Genomic DNA, 13,890 nt, shown 5'->3' on the forward strand with positions numbered 1-13,890 from the left:
CGTATGGACGCATATGCACGTAATTACGTTAGCCTAACTTTCCCAATATGTAAGTTACGTCAATTGAAGGCTAATCGTACGGAGCATCAACCTACCTCAAGGTTGGGTTTAAAGGGGGATCTCCGAGTAGTCAACCTTGCCCGATGATTTGGGTCACTTTCAGCTTCGTTTGGTCCAGGAACCGAGGTGCGTCTGTTCGATTTACATAATCTCGTATCCAAGGTGGTAAGTTACAGTCACGGCAGAACAAGATCCGTAGCAAATGATACTGCGAGTGCATGTAGGCTTTGTAGCCAAGTACCAAGATGAAGCAAGTATATAACAGATCTCAGGACTTTTCTCCTATGCAACGCGCACTAACAATACACATCATAGCAGTACGGAGTACATGCACATTCATTCCATCCGTCATGCCTTGCCTGTCGACCCCAACATATCCATGCAACGTTCGACTGCTCGTTGCATGGCATTCGTTGCTTCCTCCAACACGGTTGTCAACGGCGCCTTGCCCGACAGCTCCTTTTGCACTCGTGTGTATTCGTCGTTCATCACTTTGTTGATATTAACCTTGGAGACACCGTTGGCGATGCACTTCTGGAAGATCTCCTTTGTGAAGGGATCCGCGCCGTGGAGGACAAGGCGCACTTCTTTTCCGACAGCCTCGTGAATGCTTTGTAGTCTGTCGTATTCGAGCTGAATGCCGCGAGGTCCGTAAGAGCCGTGCACGTTTCCGAATGCTGGTGCCAGCCAGTCGATTCCAGTGTCCACGAATTCGCGGCTCTCCTCCGGGGTGGTCAAGAGACCTTCGAGATCGACGGTATCGGCAACACCGTCCTCGCCTCCCTCAATACGGCCGGGCTCGGCCTCCGTGGCGATACCACGTTCGTGGCAGTAGGCAGTGAGTTCTCTTGTTTTGGCCAGGTTCTCCTCCTTCTCGTAGTGACTCATGTCGACCATGATACTGTCAAACCCGCCGAGGTCTGCCGCATAGCGGACAATCTCTGGAGTCTGCGCGTGATCCATGTGGACGGTAATGGGAACTTTGGCCTTTTTCGCGGCCTCGGCTGCGGCGTGCACCAGTAACCCATCGGCATAGTGGACGGCCCAGGGGAAAAGGAGGATCATGGCCGGGGACTTCTTTGCTTCCGCCGCTCGGACTGTGGCGAGGATACCCTCGAGGTTGTAGCAGCACATGCCGGGAACGCCATACCCTTCAGCGGCCGCCTTATTGAGGATTGCGAGGGCGCGATTGTTGGCGAGCTTGGGATGAGTCGGCATCTTGAACAAGTGCTGCTGAGGCTGCACACGGAAACAATTGAACAGCTGGAAGAATCAAATGTCTAGTTTAAACTGTTGAGTCAAAAAGAATGATGCGTCAGATTTATCTACGAATTCATCGTCTCTGGACAATAAATAGGCTATTCGCAGCTTGCAGAGATTCTCGGAGTGGCCGCCGGGCTCGGAGTTGGTCCGAAGGGGTTCAAGACGTGGGGTGCCAAGATGAGCCGATAAGGGGCGATGGAGGGGTCGCCGCTTTATCATCGGAGTTCTTGCGTCATACAATTTACCGTTCCGCGGGAGCAAAACATCGTAGCCGACAGAATATCAATGGGCTCTGTGCTTTTTAGATCATTGCTAATGGGCAAACAAGTGAGAAAGAGCAGTTGATCGATTTGTTCGCGGCTGGCGATGTGCATTATAGGTTGGGCGGCGCCAAAGGGTCAAAGACTCAAAGCAGAGAAACTACGGACAGATGGCGCAGTGTCCGGAGAACACTTGTCCGAGATGTCTGACCAACACCGATGCCAGAACACCACCAGCGCAAAGGCTCTAAGTCAGCGGATGTCACATCTCGGCAGGATCGAAGGAAGGTTGTTCTTTAGTAGCATAGCTGCTTGTTTGCACAAGAAAACATGAAATCTATGTACTGGCATTGACATCAACTAGCAATACATTGGAACGTTAATCTGTCATGGCCGTAGTCGCTAATTCTCCCACACCCTGATCACACTTGTACTCGCCTCCGCTCCCCAACCTTGCCTCTGGGCCAACAAGAATACGTTCAGGGCTTCCGTAGCAAGATTCAATGGCGTGTACAAGTCTCGTCCTTTCTGGATAATTTCCGACAGCTCCTCAATCACGCGATCGATGCTAAGGGTTCCCTCCGGTGCGGGCCCCTTAGGAATTCCCTTGATCATAATGTCCCCAAGGGTGCGGAAGATCTTGCTGCCGCCCGCAGCATTGACGACGAGGTCATAGAACTGATTCGTATCCACCTTCAAAAATCTTGCGAACGCAATCGCCTCGGCCGCCGCGCAGATGTTGGTGTATGTCATGAGCTTGACAACCTTCTCCAGATCCGCAGCTGCCTCCTCTGGGGACTTAGATGATTGGACTTTGGCGATAGGATCGGGGTAGTACATGCGGACCATGGCAGAGTCGTCGCGCGGACCCCAGCCGTACAGAAGGCCGGTGAGGTAGGTTTGTTCGGCAGTGGATGAGAGCGGAACTGGGAATTTGTGAAGGCGTGCGGTGGATGTGATGATACCCTTTTCGACAATTAGCAATCACAGTAGTTCGGAAGATCTCCCACGAAAAAGTACATACCACATCCTTCAGGATGATCGTCAATGCACTAGCACCAGGGTTCCAATCCTCTTCAAGCATTCTCTGCAGTCGGTTCTCGTGCATCCACGTCCAGGCATCCGACTGAATAATGGCATCCGCAGCGGCCCGCGCATCGAGGCCTAGCCTGGCCGCGAAACCCATTGCCTCGCTGGCTCCCAAAATGTGAATTCCCGCCAAAACCTGATGGACCATCTTCATGTTACTTCCGGCTCCGATACCGCCGGGAACCAGATATAGTTTCGAGGCATCTGACATCTCCTGGAGCAGAAACTTTCCTTTTTCCAACGCTGCATCGGTTGCGCCGGCCATGATCGAGAGCGTACCATCTGCCGCACGCTTAGCGCCACCGGAAACTGGGCTGTCAATGAAGAAAATATCTCCTCGACCACGAGCGCTCAATTCCTTCTCAACAGATTGGGCGTATGAGGACGGTACGGTAGAGCATAGGATGAACGTTGCGCCCTGAGGAAGAGCTGACGAAGAAAAGAATTAGTTTCGAATTTCGACATTGATTCAGAATGTACGTACTGTTGATAATGCCAGTCTCCTCATTGAAGAGCACTTCCTGGACCTGTGGTGCCGATGCCACCATGCAAACGTAGTAAGGAGTGCCCTCTGCAGAGTCCCGGAGTGACGTTGCCGGAATACCACCGGCTTCCTTGAATCGCTCCACAGACTTGGGAAAAATATCGTATCCTTTCACTTTGTAGCCTTGTTTGACGAGGTGAGTGGCCATGCCGAAGCCCATGGCTCCAAGGCCGACAAATCCAATCGTTGGCTTTTCGGTCATGATGGCCAACTATACAAAATTCCAAACACTGGAGGGTGTCAAGTGATGAGAATTAGAAAAAGGACCAACAGATGACTTGATGATCAAAATCTATGAAGCAAAAGAAGCCTTCGTATGTTAGCTCAGCACAGGTGTTTAATAGTTCCATCTGCCGTCGCAATTGACCGAGGGCGGGATAACATCTCGGCGATTCTCCGATCAGCGGGGAGGTTCCAAACGCCGTGTCTTTTTTTACCCTTGACCCCCTTAGATACGGGAATCCAGGTGTTCGTGAGGGTATCGGGAAACCGAGGTACAGAAATTCGGACCGACATCCGATCATTGACGTTCGTGAATAGGTGGAAGCCCAACATTGGGCGGGCATGCTTACCATAGCCCAAGACCCATAGGACTTTTCTGAACACGGAGGACTTTGCACTCGAATAATATCGGGACAGATCAGGTCGAACAAGTAACTACAGTTTGTAGCATGTCACTGCATACTCGTACGTCTTCGTGGTACCCCGTTTACATATAGCTTGTATTGATTGTTACCAACCTACCCGGCCATTTTACCGTTTTACCCGATCAATATTCCGGCCAGTCAGGATCAACTTCGGCTTTCCACGCTTTTAATCCGCCACGAATGTCCCCAATAAACCGCTCTCCGTTTCGATCCAGGCCCATCTCTTTGAATTTCCGGACTGCTAATTGCGAGTCATTTCCTTGCCGACAAACAACATAGATCGGATCGTTGGGCCTCGACAGAACAGGAGGCGGCATCCATGACGGCCACGAATCGCTGTCGCTGTTTGTTCGCGTTTCGTTCAAGATACGCGTGATAGGAATGTTGATGCTATTATTTAGATTGCAAATATTGAACTGCGTCTCGTCGCGCACGTCAATGAGAATCGGCGGCTCTGCAGATTCGCAACATGATTGGTATTCGTCCGCTGAGATCCGTTCAATTGGCGACAGAACTTGACTCGCATTTGCCGTTCCACAAAATTGAACATAGTCGGTTGAACCGGTGCGGAGGGTATCCAGCGTGATAGTGGCGTTAGAGGAACATACGGCGCAATTGGCTCGTCGTGATCGGAGACGAATTGTACGCCACGGAGTCGGAGCATATGCAGAAAAAATATGCAATGAAGGACTGTTAGGATTCGGCACAGATCCGGTGATAACCTTAATGGTTTCAAGTGCCTGTAGGACCCCCATGATTCCCACTACAGGGCCCAGAATTCCCCCGTCGGCGCAGCTGACGACGCTATCAGCAGGGGGTGGTACAGGAAAGACACATCGATAACAAGGGCCACCGGTCGCATCCCCAGGGGGCTTTGCAGGATAGTTCAATACAACTAGCTGGCCCTCGGTTCGCAAGGCGGATGCCGAAACGAGTGGTTTATTCAACAACACGGCTGTGTCCGAAATCAGGTAACGGGTGGCGGGATTGTCTGTACAATCGAGTATGACATCGTAGTCCTTGAATATCATCGGCGCATTCTGGGGCGATAGGCGTTCTCTGTGGGCGACGTACTCAGGATGGGGATTCAACCTACAGGACGTTGAATATTAGTGCCGGCCGTAATCCTGGTGCATGGACACTACATACTCCTTTAGATATTCAATTGCACTGTCCACCTTTAGCTTCCCAACGTTTTGGGTTCTATGAAGAACCTGGCGATGGAGGTTTGAAGAATCGACCGCATCGTCATCAACCATTCCCAACTTCCCCACGCCAGCTCCTGCTAGATAGACTGCGGCCGGGCATCCTAGACCACCGGCACCGACGAGAAGGACAGATGAAGAGCGAATCTTTAACTGTCCTGCAGTGGCTCGCTATTAACATCTGAAGATGCTCATAAAGCAGTTGAACTTCACTTACCTTCCAAGCCAACCTGCGGGACGATCATCTGCCGACCGTACCGCCTGTACTCTTCCCCCAGTAACGGCCATTTTCGCTGCGGACCACGCTGCCCCGACTTTTTATGTGTTGCCCCATTTGCCGACGCCGCTTTCTCAGCTGCGTCCAATTCTTGCCGTAGCGCTGCAAGCTGCGCTTCGGTAGCTGCGATCTGGGCACGAAGAGAAGCGCATTTCGATTCGATATCGTCCATTTCCACTGATTATTTCGAGAGATGTTGTGCCGGTGATCACCATCTCATGTGTACTCCGTGGCGAAAAATCGCAAGAAAAATACTACTATCCTACCCTACCAATCTTCTCAGAACAACCTCTTGTACCCCTCAAAAATCCAGAACAGTTTTTGATTAGTCACGTGATGATAAGGAAGTGAACGAATTCTTCTCTTCAAGCTCGAAAACTGCATTGCTTCCCAAAGTTGACCACAACGTATTAAATGAAGTTCCTCTGGCGATGCAAGATGATGATGAACGTCGAAGATGAAGCAATTATCATGGACGAAGAAGCTCTAGTTCGGTATCGGAATGGGAGGAGCTATGCATGAAAGGCTTCTAGACAGTCCCAACTGGGACAGACTCGAGTGGGAAAGTGAAAAAGCTTTCACGTACTTTTATTAGATTGCTTAAATGACTCTTGCTGGTCCATAGTCTGGGAAATAAAACCCCTTAAAGCTGCCCAACGGTTCGACACGGACGTTGTGTCCGTAGTACTGGGCTGCGCGCTGGCCAACTGAGCCAGATTCTTCGCGAACCGATCCCGCTCGAGTCTCTCAATTTTTTCTTTCCGCTTCATTGCACCTCGACTATGCTTCAGTGTCTGATGCTTGATAATATTGGCTTGGTCATTAGAATCCTGCTTGTCCGTGCCCGCCTCTGGAAGAGCGTCCCATAGTGAATCAAGTTTCGTGGCCAACTTTTTTGACGGCCGCCGTCGTTTAGGTGTCTTCTTATATGACTTCTCAACCTTTGCTAAAAAGGAAGAGTGCTTGATCAGGCGCTTGTCTTTCTTCGTTGTGCGAAATTCATCTCCGAAGCCCGTATCTTTCGTGGGCACAGTCGCTCGGTGGCCTGTGCTTTGCTTCGGTTCCTTGGTACGTTTGTCGGGAGGGGCAGGGGCCTGGAATATTCGTTAGTGCCTGAAAGAGATTCTTTAAATTTAAACTCACCATTGCGATCCGTATGGAATGCAAGCGTACTACAGTAGTATCCGATTCATGGCACAGGTCAAGGAACAGAAAACATGATCATTTTGGCCCAAGCTCCTCCAATCACATGCTCTTTGCTCTCGGATCACGTGTAATTCTCGGATCTGCACACACTAGACTGTGATAGGTAGGCACGGTAACTCGATATGGCGATCACTCGGAACTTTAACAGTTCCAAAGTCTGGAAAGATCAACACATCATTGGCTCGCTGGTGAGCCCTCCGTGCCTTTCAGAGCCAACCTCTAACCTATTCTAGAAAGTTGGGACAACCCCTTGATCCCTCCGGCGGGGCCGGGGCCAGTTTTCTTCAAGGTCCCAAGATCTTCTGAACTTCCCTGATTGCCTGCGTCTCAGCCCAGACAAATTATTACACCTGTGACGTGAGGACTGGGCAAGGATCCGGGCATCTGTACCATTTGCACTGCAAGAGCCACCACTGTTGGCGTGTCCGGCCCTTGAATCACACTGATCTAATTGCCGTTGCGTCAGATAAACTTGCCACGGTTGTTGTATGAACTCTCTGTTGCTTTCATCGTTTTATACGCGGATCTCTGTTCCTAGTCCTCGTCGCCACCGGTTAATCTTCCAGCGATTCCTAGCCACCCCTACCTCCCTGGTCGGCCGCTTATCATCCTGTTCCCGGTCACCAACACAGGTCAATAAGAGTGTCTCCTACTTCGCATCGACTCCAAAGAGTGGTTCCTGCGCTTCCTTCTCCCAAAAACCTCTCAAAGTTCACGAGAAAATGGCGCCTCTAATGATCAATGGAAATAAGCTCAAGCATAAGGTGACCGTAGTTGGATCTGGTAATTGGTATGTGGATGAAGTAGCATGTTTTTAGCTACCGTGGGTTGACATACAATAGGGGAACGGCAATTGCGAAGATCGTCGCCGAAAATGCAGCGGAGAAAAACCATCTCTTTGAAGAACAGGTCGAAATGTGGGTGTTTGAAGAGAAAGTGGAAGTGCCCCAGACGTCGAAGCACTACAACCCACAAGATCCGCTCTGCAATGGACCGCAAAACCTCACGGAGATCATCAACAAATTCAACGAGAACATCAAGTATCTGCCTGGTATCTCGCTGCCCAAGAATCTGCACGCCAACCCCTCACTGGAGGAGTCCGTTCGAGATGCGACCATAATTATCTTCAATGTGCCTCACCAATTCATCATCCGCATATGTGACCAGCTGCAAGGCAAGGTCCTGCCGTATGCTCGGGGAATTTCCTGCATCAAAGGTGTCGATGTCGGCGAAAACGGTATTAGTCTATTTTCGGAAACCATTTCCAAGAAACTCGGCATCTATTGCGGTGCCCTATCAGGCGCCAACATTGCTTCTGAAGTTGCGAAAGAACTCTGGTGCGAGACTACCATCGGCTATAATCCCCCTTTCATGGACTCCAAGGCCCCGACACCGGCACAGGGATCTCCCAGAATGTCACCGGTGGAGGATGTCTCGTTCGATCATAAGGATATCTCTGGGAACTTCTCCGGAGTGAAGTTGCGCCCATTGCCGAGCGACTACCCGCCCATCGATCATGCCCTGTTGAGGACTCTGTTCCACCGACCCTACTTTCATGTTCGAGTAGTTAATGATGTTGCTGGTGTGGCATTGGGTGGTGCGCTCAAGAATATCGTCGCCGTGGCCGCCGGCTTCATCGACGGCATTGGCTGGGGAGACAATGCCAAGGCGGCTATCATGCGTGTTGGTCTATTAGAAATGGTGAAATTTGGGAAACAATTCTTCGGAAACACCATCGACACTAAAACTTTCACGGAAGAAAGTGCCGGAGTTGCCGATTTGATCACCAGCTGCAGCGGCGGGCGTAACTACCGTTGCGCGAAGCTGAGTGTCGAACGCGGTGCTCCGATCGAGGAGATCGAGAAGCAAGAACTGAATGGCCAGAAATTGCAGGGCACGTTGACTGCCTATGAAGTGAATAAATTCTTGAAGAAGGAGGGCGTCGAACACGAGTATCCTCTGTTCACGGCTGTGCACCGTAAGTCCTGCCCTCACACATGGTGTCCAACTTCCAAGCTGACCACGGTACAGGTGTTTTGGAGGGTAAGATGAAGGTTGAGGACATTCCTCGGTTCATTGAGTGAGACAACACGGCTTGCTTGCGGAGTTGGTCTGATCGGAGGATTCTGAGCTAGCATGATACAGTAATACATTTGTGTCAATATAGACCTTATGTATAGATCTGGGAATGGAGTATGATTTCGGGAATTAATTTGTGCATTCACATGACAGCAGCTGATGTAACCAATCGTTTCAACGTTTGCGATTGCCGTAGGCCCTTTGCAGATTCATACCTGGGTGCCTGGGGTAGGACGGACAATACTGGCTTGGAAAGCATGTAATCGAACTACTGCGATGCGTTCCCTGGGGCTTATTACTTCCAATACCAGGCCTTCTGTTGACTAATGATCATAGCCCCAACAAAACCGGCACAACAGGTTTCTTATCAGATCTGTTCGATCCATCCGATGACATCATTGTCATGTGACGAACCACCCTTGGTTCTTTGTCGAGACCCTGCCTGGTTCCAGACCAGCTCTTAGATAAGCACTGCAATTGAGCACCCCGTGTGCCCAATTCTCGATTTTAGATGTGGGCACTATTCGTTCTGTTTCGCTACTTTTTGTCCATTGTCACCATTCGAACATGGCAGAGTCACGTCAAGTGTATCTGCTCCCGCTGAAAGATGATGGCTCGCCCGATATTCCTGGTCGCTATATCAATTTGCCCCCTCCGACGGCTCCTCCTTATGTCCTGCGTTTCCTAATCGAGGGAACCAGTTTGATATGTCACGAAGGCAGTCTGTGGGTGAACATTCCCGAGAGTGACAATGGCTTTGACCGTCAGAAGTTCAGGCGATTCAGGTCAGTTGGGACTACCATCTTGTGCGTGGCATGCATTCATAAATTTGGTACAGCCTGCAACCCGGTTTCAGAGATAACCAGATCGATGTTCCTATCACCCAGGCAGGAGCATTTGCGTTCTATGTCACATACTCGTCTGTCCCAGAATTCTCGGTTTCATCGCGTACCTCGCCGGAACAGCGATGTACTCCATATCACTACATAGATGTCATGCCCGCTTTGACCCTTCAAGGGCAGAGCATACCAATCAATGCACTGTCTCTGTTTTCCGTTGTTTCGAAATTCATGGGCAACTATCCAACGGATTGGAACCAGCATCTGCGGAGTATCTCGCAGCGGCACTATAATATGGTTCATTTCACTCCCTTGACGATGCGAGGGGACTCGAATTCACCATATAGCGTATACGATCAACTACAGTTTGACAAAGACATCTTCCCAAATGGGGAAAAAGACATTGAGGAACTCACTCGCCGAATGGAAAAGGAATATGGGCTGCTTGCCTTGACGGATGTGGTCTGGAACCATACCGCTAACAATAGTAAATGGCTAGAAGAGCATCCAGAAGCAGGATATAGCGTTGCAACGGCGCCATGGCTGGAAGCTGCACTCGAGTTGGATACAGCTCTGCTGGAGTACGGCGAGAAATTGGAAACTCTCGGCCTGCCCATTGAATTCAACACTGTTGACGATCTTCAAATGGTTATCAATGGCGTGCGACCGCATGTCATCGATGCTATTCGGCTTTGGGAGTATTACGTGATCAATATTGAGAGTGATATCCAAAGAATCATTGCAGCGTGGAAGGCCCATCCTTCTTCTGTGGAGGACTCGATCCCAGACGCGAGGACGTGGACACTGAAAGAAAAAGCGGATTTCATCCGCCAGAACGGTCTCAGAAACTCGACTCGCATTCTCGGGCGATTTGCTAGGAGCGTGGATGAGGACATCGGCTGGCGCTTATTATATTCGTTGTTTGGCACATATGACGGGTCTAAAATTGTTTGTGTTGAGGAAGAGCTGAAGCGTATCCTCGACGAAATCAATGTTCCTTTTTACAAGGAGTTTGATTCCGAGGTGAATGTGATCCAAGAACAGCTGTTTCACCGCATCAAATATCTGCGGATCGACGACCATGGTCCCAAGCTCGGCCCTGTCACCAAGACGAGCCCGCTCGTGGAGACGTACTTCACTCGCCTGCCAATCAACGAAACGACGAGGAAGCACGACCCAAAGATGCTTGCACTGGTAAACAATGGTTGGAGGTGGAACGCAGACGCTATGACAGACAATGCCGGACCAGACACGAGAGCGTACCTGAGACGTGAAATTATCGTATGGGGAGATTGTGTCAAGCTCCGCTATGGGTCGTCACCACAAGAGAACCCGTGGCTTTGGGATTATATGGCTCGATATACCCGTTTAATGGCGAAGTACTTTACGGGTTTTCGAATTGACAATTGTCATTCAACACCATTGGTCGTGGCTGAATATCTGCTCGATCAGGCACGGACGGTTCGGCCAAATCTGGTTATATTTGCGGAACTATTTACTGGATGTGAAGACACAGATTATGTCTTTGTTCAACGCTTGGGTATCACTGCCTTGATTCGGGAGGCCATGCAGGCATGGAGCACTCAGGAACTAAGCCGTCTTGTGCATCGCCATGGGGGCCGTCCTATAGGCAGCTTCCGCTTGGATCACCCAAAAGGATCATTGTTGCAGACAGCCAGAAGCAATGAAAGGATACTTTATTTCAGACAGACCCCTGTTCCGGCCTTGTTCATGGATTGTACTCATGACAACCAGGTCCCAGCTCAAAAACGGGACGCTCGCGACACTCTTCCCAACGCCGCTCTGGTAGCAATGTGTGCCTCGGCAACTGGAAGCGTCATAGGCTACGATGAGATTTATCCCAAGGTGGTGGACATCGTCACGGAGACCCGGCTCTACTCATTGGAATATTCAAAAGCTGATCCCAACGAAACCGGACCTGGAAGATTAGGCATTGGAAACGTCAAGAAATTACTCAACCGTCTTCACACACAAATGGGCATCGAAGGATATGATGAGACATATATCCACCATGAAGGGGAGTATATTACAGTGCACAGAGTACATCCAATGACCAGACGAGGCATCTTCTTGGTAGCCCACACGGCCTTTCCAGGAAATGGGGATGAAAATGGCATCCTGAAACCAATTCATCTCGCCGGGACACATGCAAAGCAGCTCGGAAGCTGGATTTTGGAGGTAGAAGCGGACCAAGAACATCGAGATGCGATACTGAACGACAAGGAATTTCTACGAGGTCTTCGCAGTCAGGTGATCGAAATTGACGGCGCCAGGATTGATTTTGATGGTCAGAATACGACGATAACCATTCTTGACTCGCTGAAGAAGGGGTCAATCTCATTGTTTGAAACTTGGGTTGAGCAAGTCGTGCCCTCAGAACACCTTGATGAGTTCATCACGCAGGATGCTGAGAAGGCATTCGGTGCACTGAGTTTGATCGACCTCAATTTCGTCCTCTATCGCTGCGAAGCAGAAGAACGGGATGCCTCTGGCGGTGCAGACGGAGTCTACGTCATTCCCAAATACGGTCCACTTGTTTATGCTGGTCTACAGGGTTGGTGGAGTGTCCTTGAGGACATCATCTTCTATAACAACCTTGGCCACCCGCTTTGCGATAACTTACGTCAGGGACAGTGGGCGTTGGACTACATCGTCGGCCGCATGCAGAGGAAGTGTCAGCACGAAGCAAACTCTCCACTTCAAGCAGCAACGAACTGGCTGAAAGAACGCTTCGATGCAGTTCGCAGTCTACCGAGTTTTCTCCTTCCACGGTACTTTGCTATCATTGTTCAGACTGCGTACATGGCAGCATGGCGGCGTGGAATCGAGCTACTCGGTGATGATATCCAGCGCGGGCTGCAGTTCACTCAACATCTCGCCATGGTGAGCGTGCAGCAGGTTGGCCCGGTGCCATCAGCATCGTTGTGGCCCGACCGAACTGTCCCATGCCTTGCTGCCGGTCTTCCCCATTTTTCTGTGGACTGGGCACGTTGTTGGGGACGTGACGTATTTATCTCACTCCGTGGTCTTCTGCTTTGCACCCGTCGATTCAGTGAAGCCAAGGAACATATCCTCGCCTTCGCAAGTGTTCTCAAGCATGGTCTGATACCAAACCTTCTGAGCAGCGGGAAGCTTCCAAGATACAATTCTCGCGATTCAGTATGGTTCTTTCTTCAAGCGATACAAGACTATACGCAGATGGCCCCGAAAGGACTGGAGCTATTAGACGAAAAGGTTCCTAGAAGGTTTTTACCTTACGATGACACATGGATTGCGCTCGGCGACCCGAGGGCTTATTCCAATGTCTCAACGATCAAAGAGATTATACAAGAGATTTTGCAGCGGCATGCGTCAGGCATCAGCTTCCGAGAACACAATGCAGGACCACAACTTGACATGCAGATGAAGTCCGAAGGGTTCCAAATCGACATTCGGGTTGATTGGGAAACGGGATTCGTGTTTGGTGGCAACCAATTCAACTGTGGTACTTGGATGGACAAGATGGGCGAAAGTGAAAAAGCAGGTAATAAGGGAGTGCCGGGCACACCGCGGGATGGTGCCGCCGTTGAGATTATAGGGCTTCTTTATAGCTCATTGACGTGGGTGACGAAGCTGCATGCAGCTGGTCACTATGAATATGACGGAGTGAAGCTCGAAGATGGCCGCTCAATCTCTTTCAATGATTGGGCATCGAAAATTCGACAAAATTTCGAACGATGTTTCTACGTGCCAATCAATCCAGGCGATGATGCACAACACGACATAGATTCGTCAATTGTCCACCGCCGCGGAATCTACAAGGATCTCTACAAATCCGGCAAACCATACGAAGACTACCAGTTGCGACCAAATTTTCCCATTGCTATGACCGTTGCTCCGGAATTATTCACGCCATCACGCGCACTTCAAGCTCTTGCAATTTGTGATTCCATCCTGTTGGGACCGACGGGCATGGCCACCCTTGATCCGGCAGATCTCAACTATCGCCCGGACTACAACAACTCGGAGGATTCGACTGATTTTGCAACCGCCAAAGGACGGAATTATCATCAGGGACCAGAGTGGCTATGGCCGCGTGGATATTTCCTCCGTGCATTGCTTCACTTCGATCTTTCCCGGCGTCATACTGCTGGCGAACGCACCGAGACAATCCAGCACATTACAAAACGGTTGCTAGGATGCAAAGAAGCGCTGAGAAATAGCCCATGGAAGGGACTTACTGAACTCACGAACCGGAGTGGTTCTTTCTGTGCGGATTCGGTACGTTTCTGAAAGCAGCGTTTTAGAAACTCTGCTAACGGTAGTAGTCACCAACGCAGGCATGGTCCGCTGCATGCATCTTAGACGTGTATCATGATGCATCGAAAATATCCCTAGAGTCTGCAGAATGACGATCCGAC

The 13,890-nt window shown here is 50.3% G+C and overlaps 6 protein-coding genes across 6 annotated transcripts; 2 read left to right on the top strand and 4 right to left on the bottom strand.

The window, feature by feature from the left end:
• Window positions 1-408: 408 nt before the first annotated feature.
• On the bottom strand, window positions 409-1,278 carry VTN49DRAFT_6317 (uncharacterized protein; the record flags this gene model as incomplete). Its single annotated transcript, XM_069414472.1, has 1 exon — window positions 409-1,278. The coding sequence occupies one exon, from the start codon at window positions 1,276-1,278 to the stop codon at window positions 409-411; it is 870 nt and encodes a 289-aa protein (XP_069265715.1).
• Window positions 1,279-1,985: 707 nt separating this feature from the next.
• VTN49DRAFT_6318 (uncharacterized protein) lies at window positions 1,986-3,418 on the bottom strand (the record flags this gene model as incomplete). Its single annotated transcript, XM_069414473.1, has 3 exons — window positions 1,986-2,549; window positions 2,608-3,101; window positions 3,157-3,418. The coding sequence occupies 3 exons, from the start codon at window positions 3,416-3,418 to the stop codon at window positions 1,986-1,988; spliced, it is 1,320 nt and encodes a 439-aa protein (XP_069265716.1).
• Window positions 3,419-3,985: 567 nt separating this feature from the next.
• Window positions 3,986-5,517, bottom strand: VTN49DRAFT_6319 (uncharacterized protein; the record flags this gene model as incomplete). Its single annotated transcript, XM_069414474.1, has 3 exons — window positions 3,986-4,955; window positions 5,013-5,226; window positions 5,286-5,517. The coding sequence occupies 3 exons, from the start codon at window positions 5,515-5,517 to the stop codon at window positions 3,986-3,988; spliced, it is 1,416 nt and encodes a 471-aa protein (XP_069265717.1).
• Window positions 5,518-5,923: 406 nt separating this feature from the next.
• VTN49DRAFT_6320 (uncharacterized protein) lies at window positions 5,924-6,491 on the bottom strand (the record flags this gene model as incomplete). Its single annotated transcript, XM_069414476.1, has 2 exons — window positions 5,924-6,439; window positions 6,489-6,491. The coding sequence occupies 2 exons, from the start codon at window positions 6,489-6,491 to the stop codon at window positions 5,924-5,926; spliced, it is 519 nt and encodes a 172-aa protein (XP_069265718.1).
• A 782-nt stretch (window positions 6,492-7,273) lies between these two features.
• VTN49DRAFT_6321 (uncharacterized protein) lies at window positions 7,274-8,635 on the top strand (the record flags this gene model as incomplete). The annotated part of the gene is made up of 3 exons (XM_069414477.1): window positions 7,274-7,341; window positions 7,394-8,529; window positions 8,583-8,635. 3 exons carry the CDS (start codon window positions 7,274-7,276, stop codon window positions 8,633-8,635), a joined length of 1,257 nt encoding a protein of 418 aa, XP_069265719.1.
• Window positions 8,636-9,197: 562 nt separating this feature from the next.
• Window positions 9,198-13,881, top strand: VTN49DRAFT_6322 (uncharacterized protein; the record flags this gene model as incomplete). Its single annotated transcript, XM_069414478.1, has 3 exons — window positions 9,198-9,415; window positions 9,469-13,750; window positions 13,798-13,881. The coding sequence occupies 3 exons, from the start codon at window positions 9,198-9,200 to the stop codon at window positions 13,879-13,881; spliced, it is 4,584 nt and encodes a 1,527-aa protein (XP_069265720.1).
• Between the last annotated feature and the right edge of the window lie 9 nt (window positions 13,882-13,890).

This window comes from Thermomyces lanuginosus (assembly GCF_041956635.1).
Source record: "Thermomyces lanuginosus strain ATCC 200065 unplaced genomic scaffold VTN49scaffold_40, whole genome shotgun sequence".
NCBI lineage: Eukaryota > Fungi > Ascomycota > Eurotiomycetes > Eurotiales > Trichocomaceae > Thermomyces > Thermomyces lanuginosus.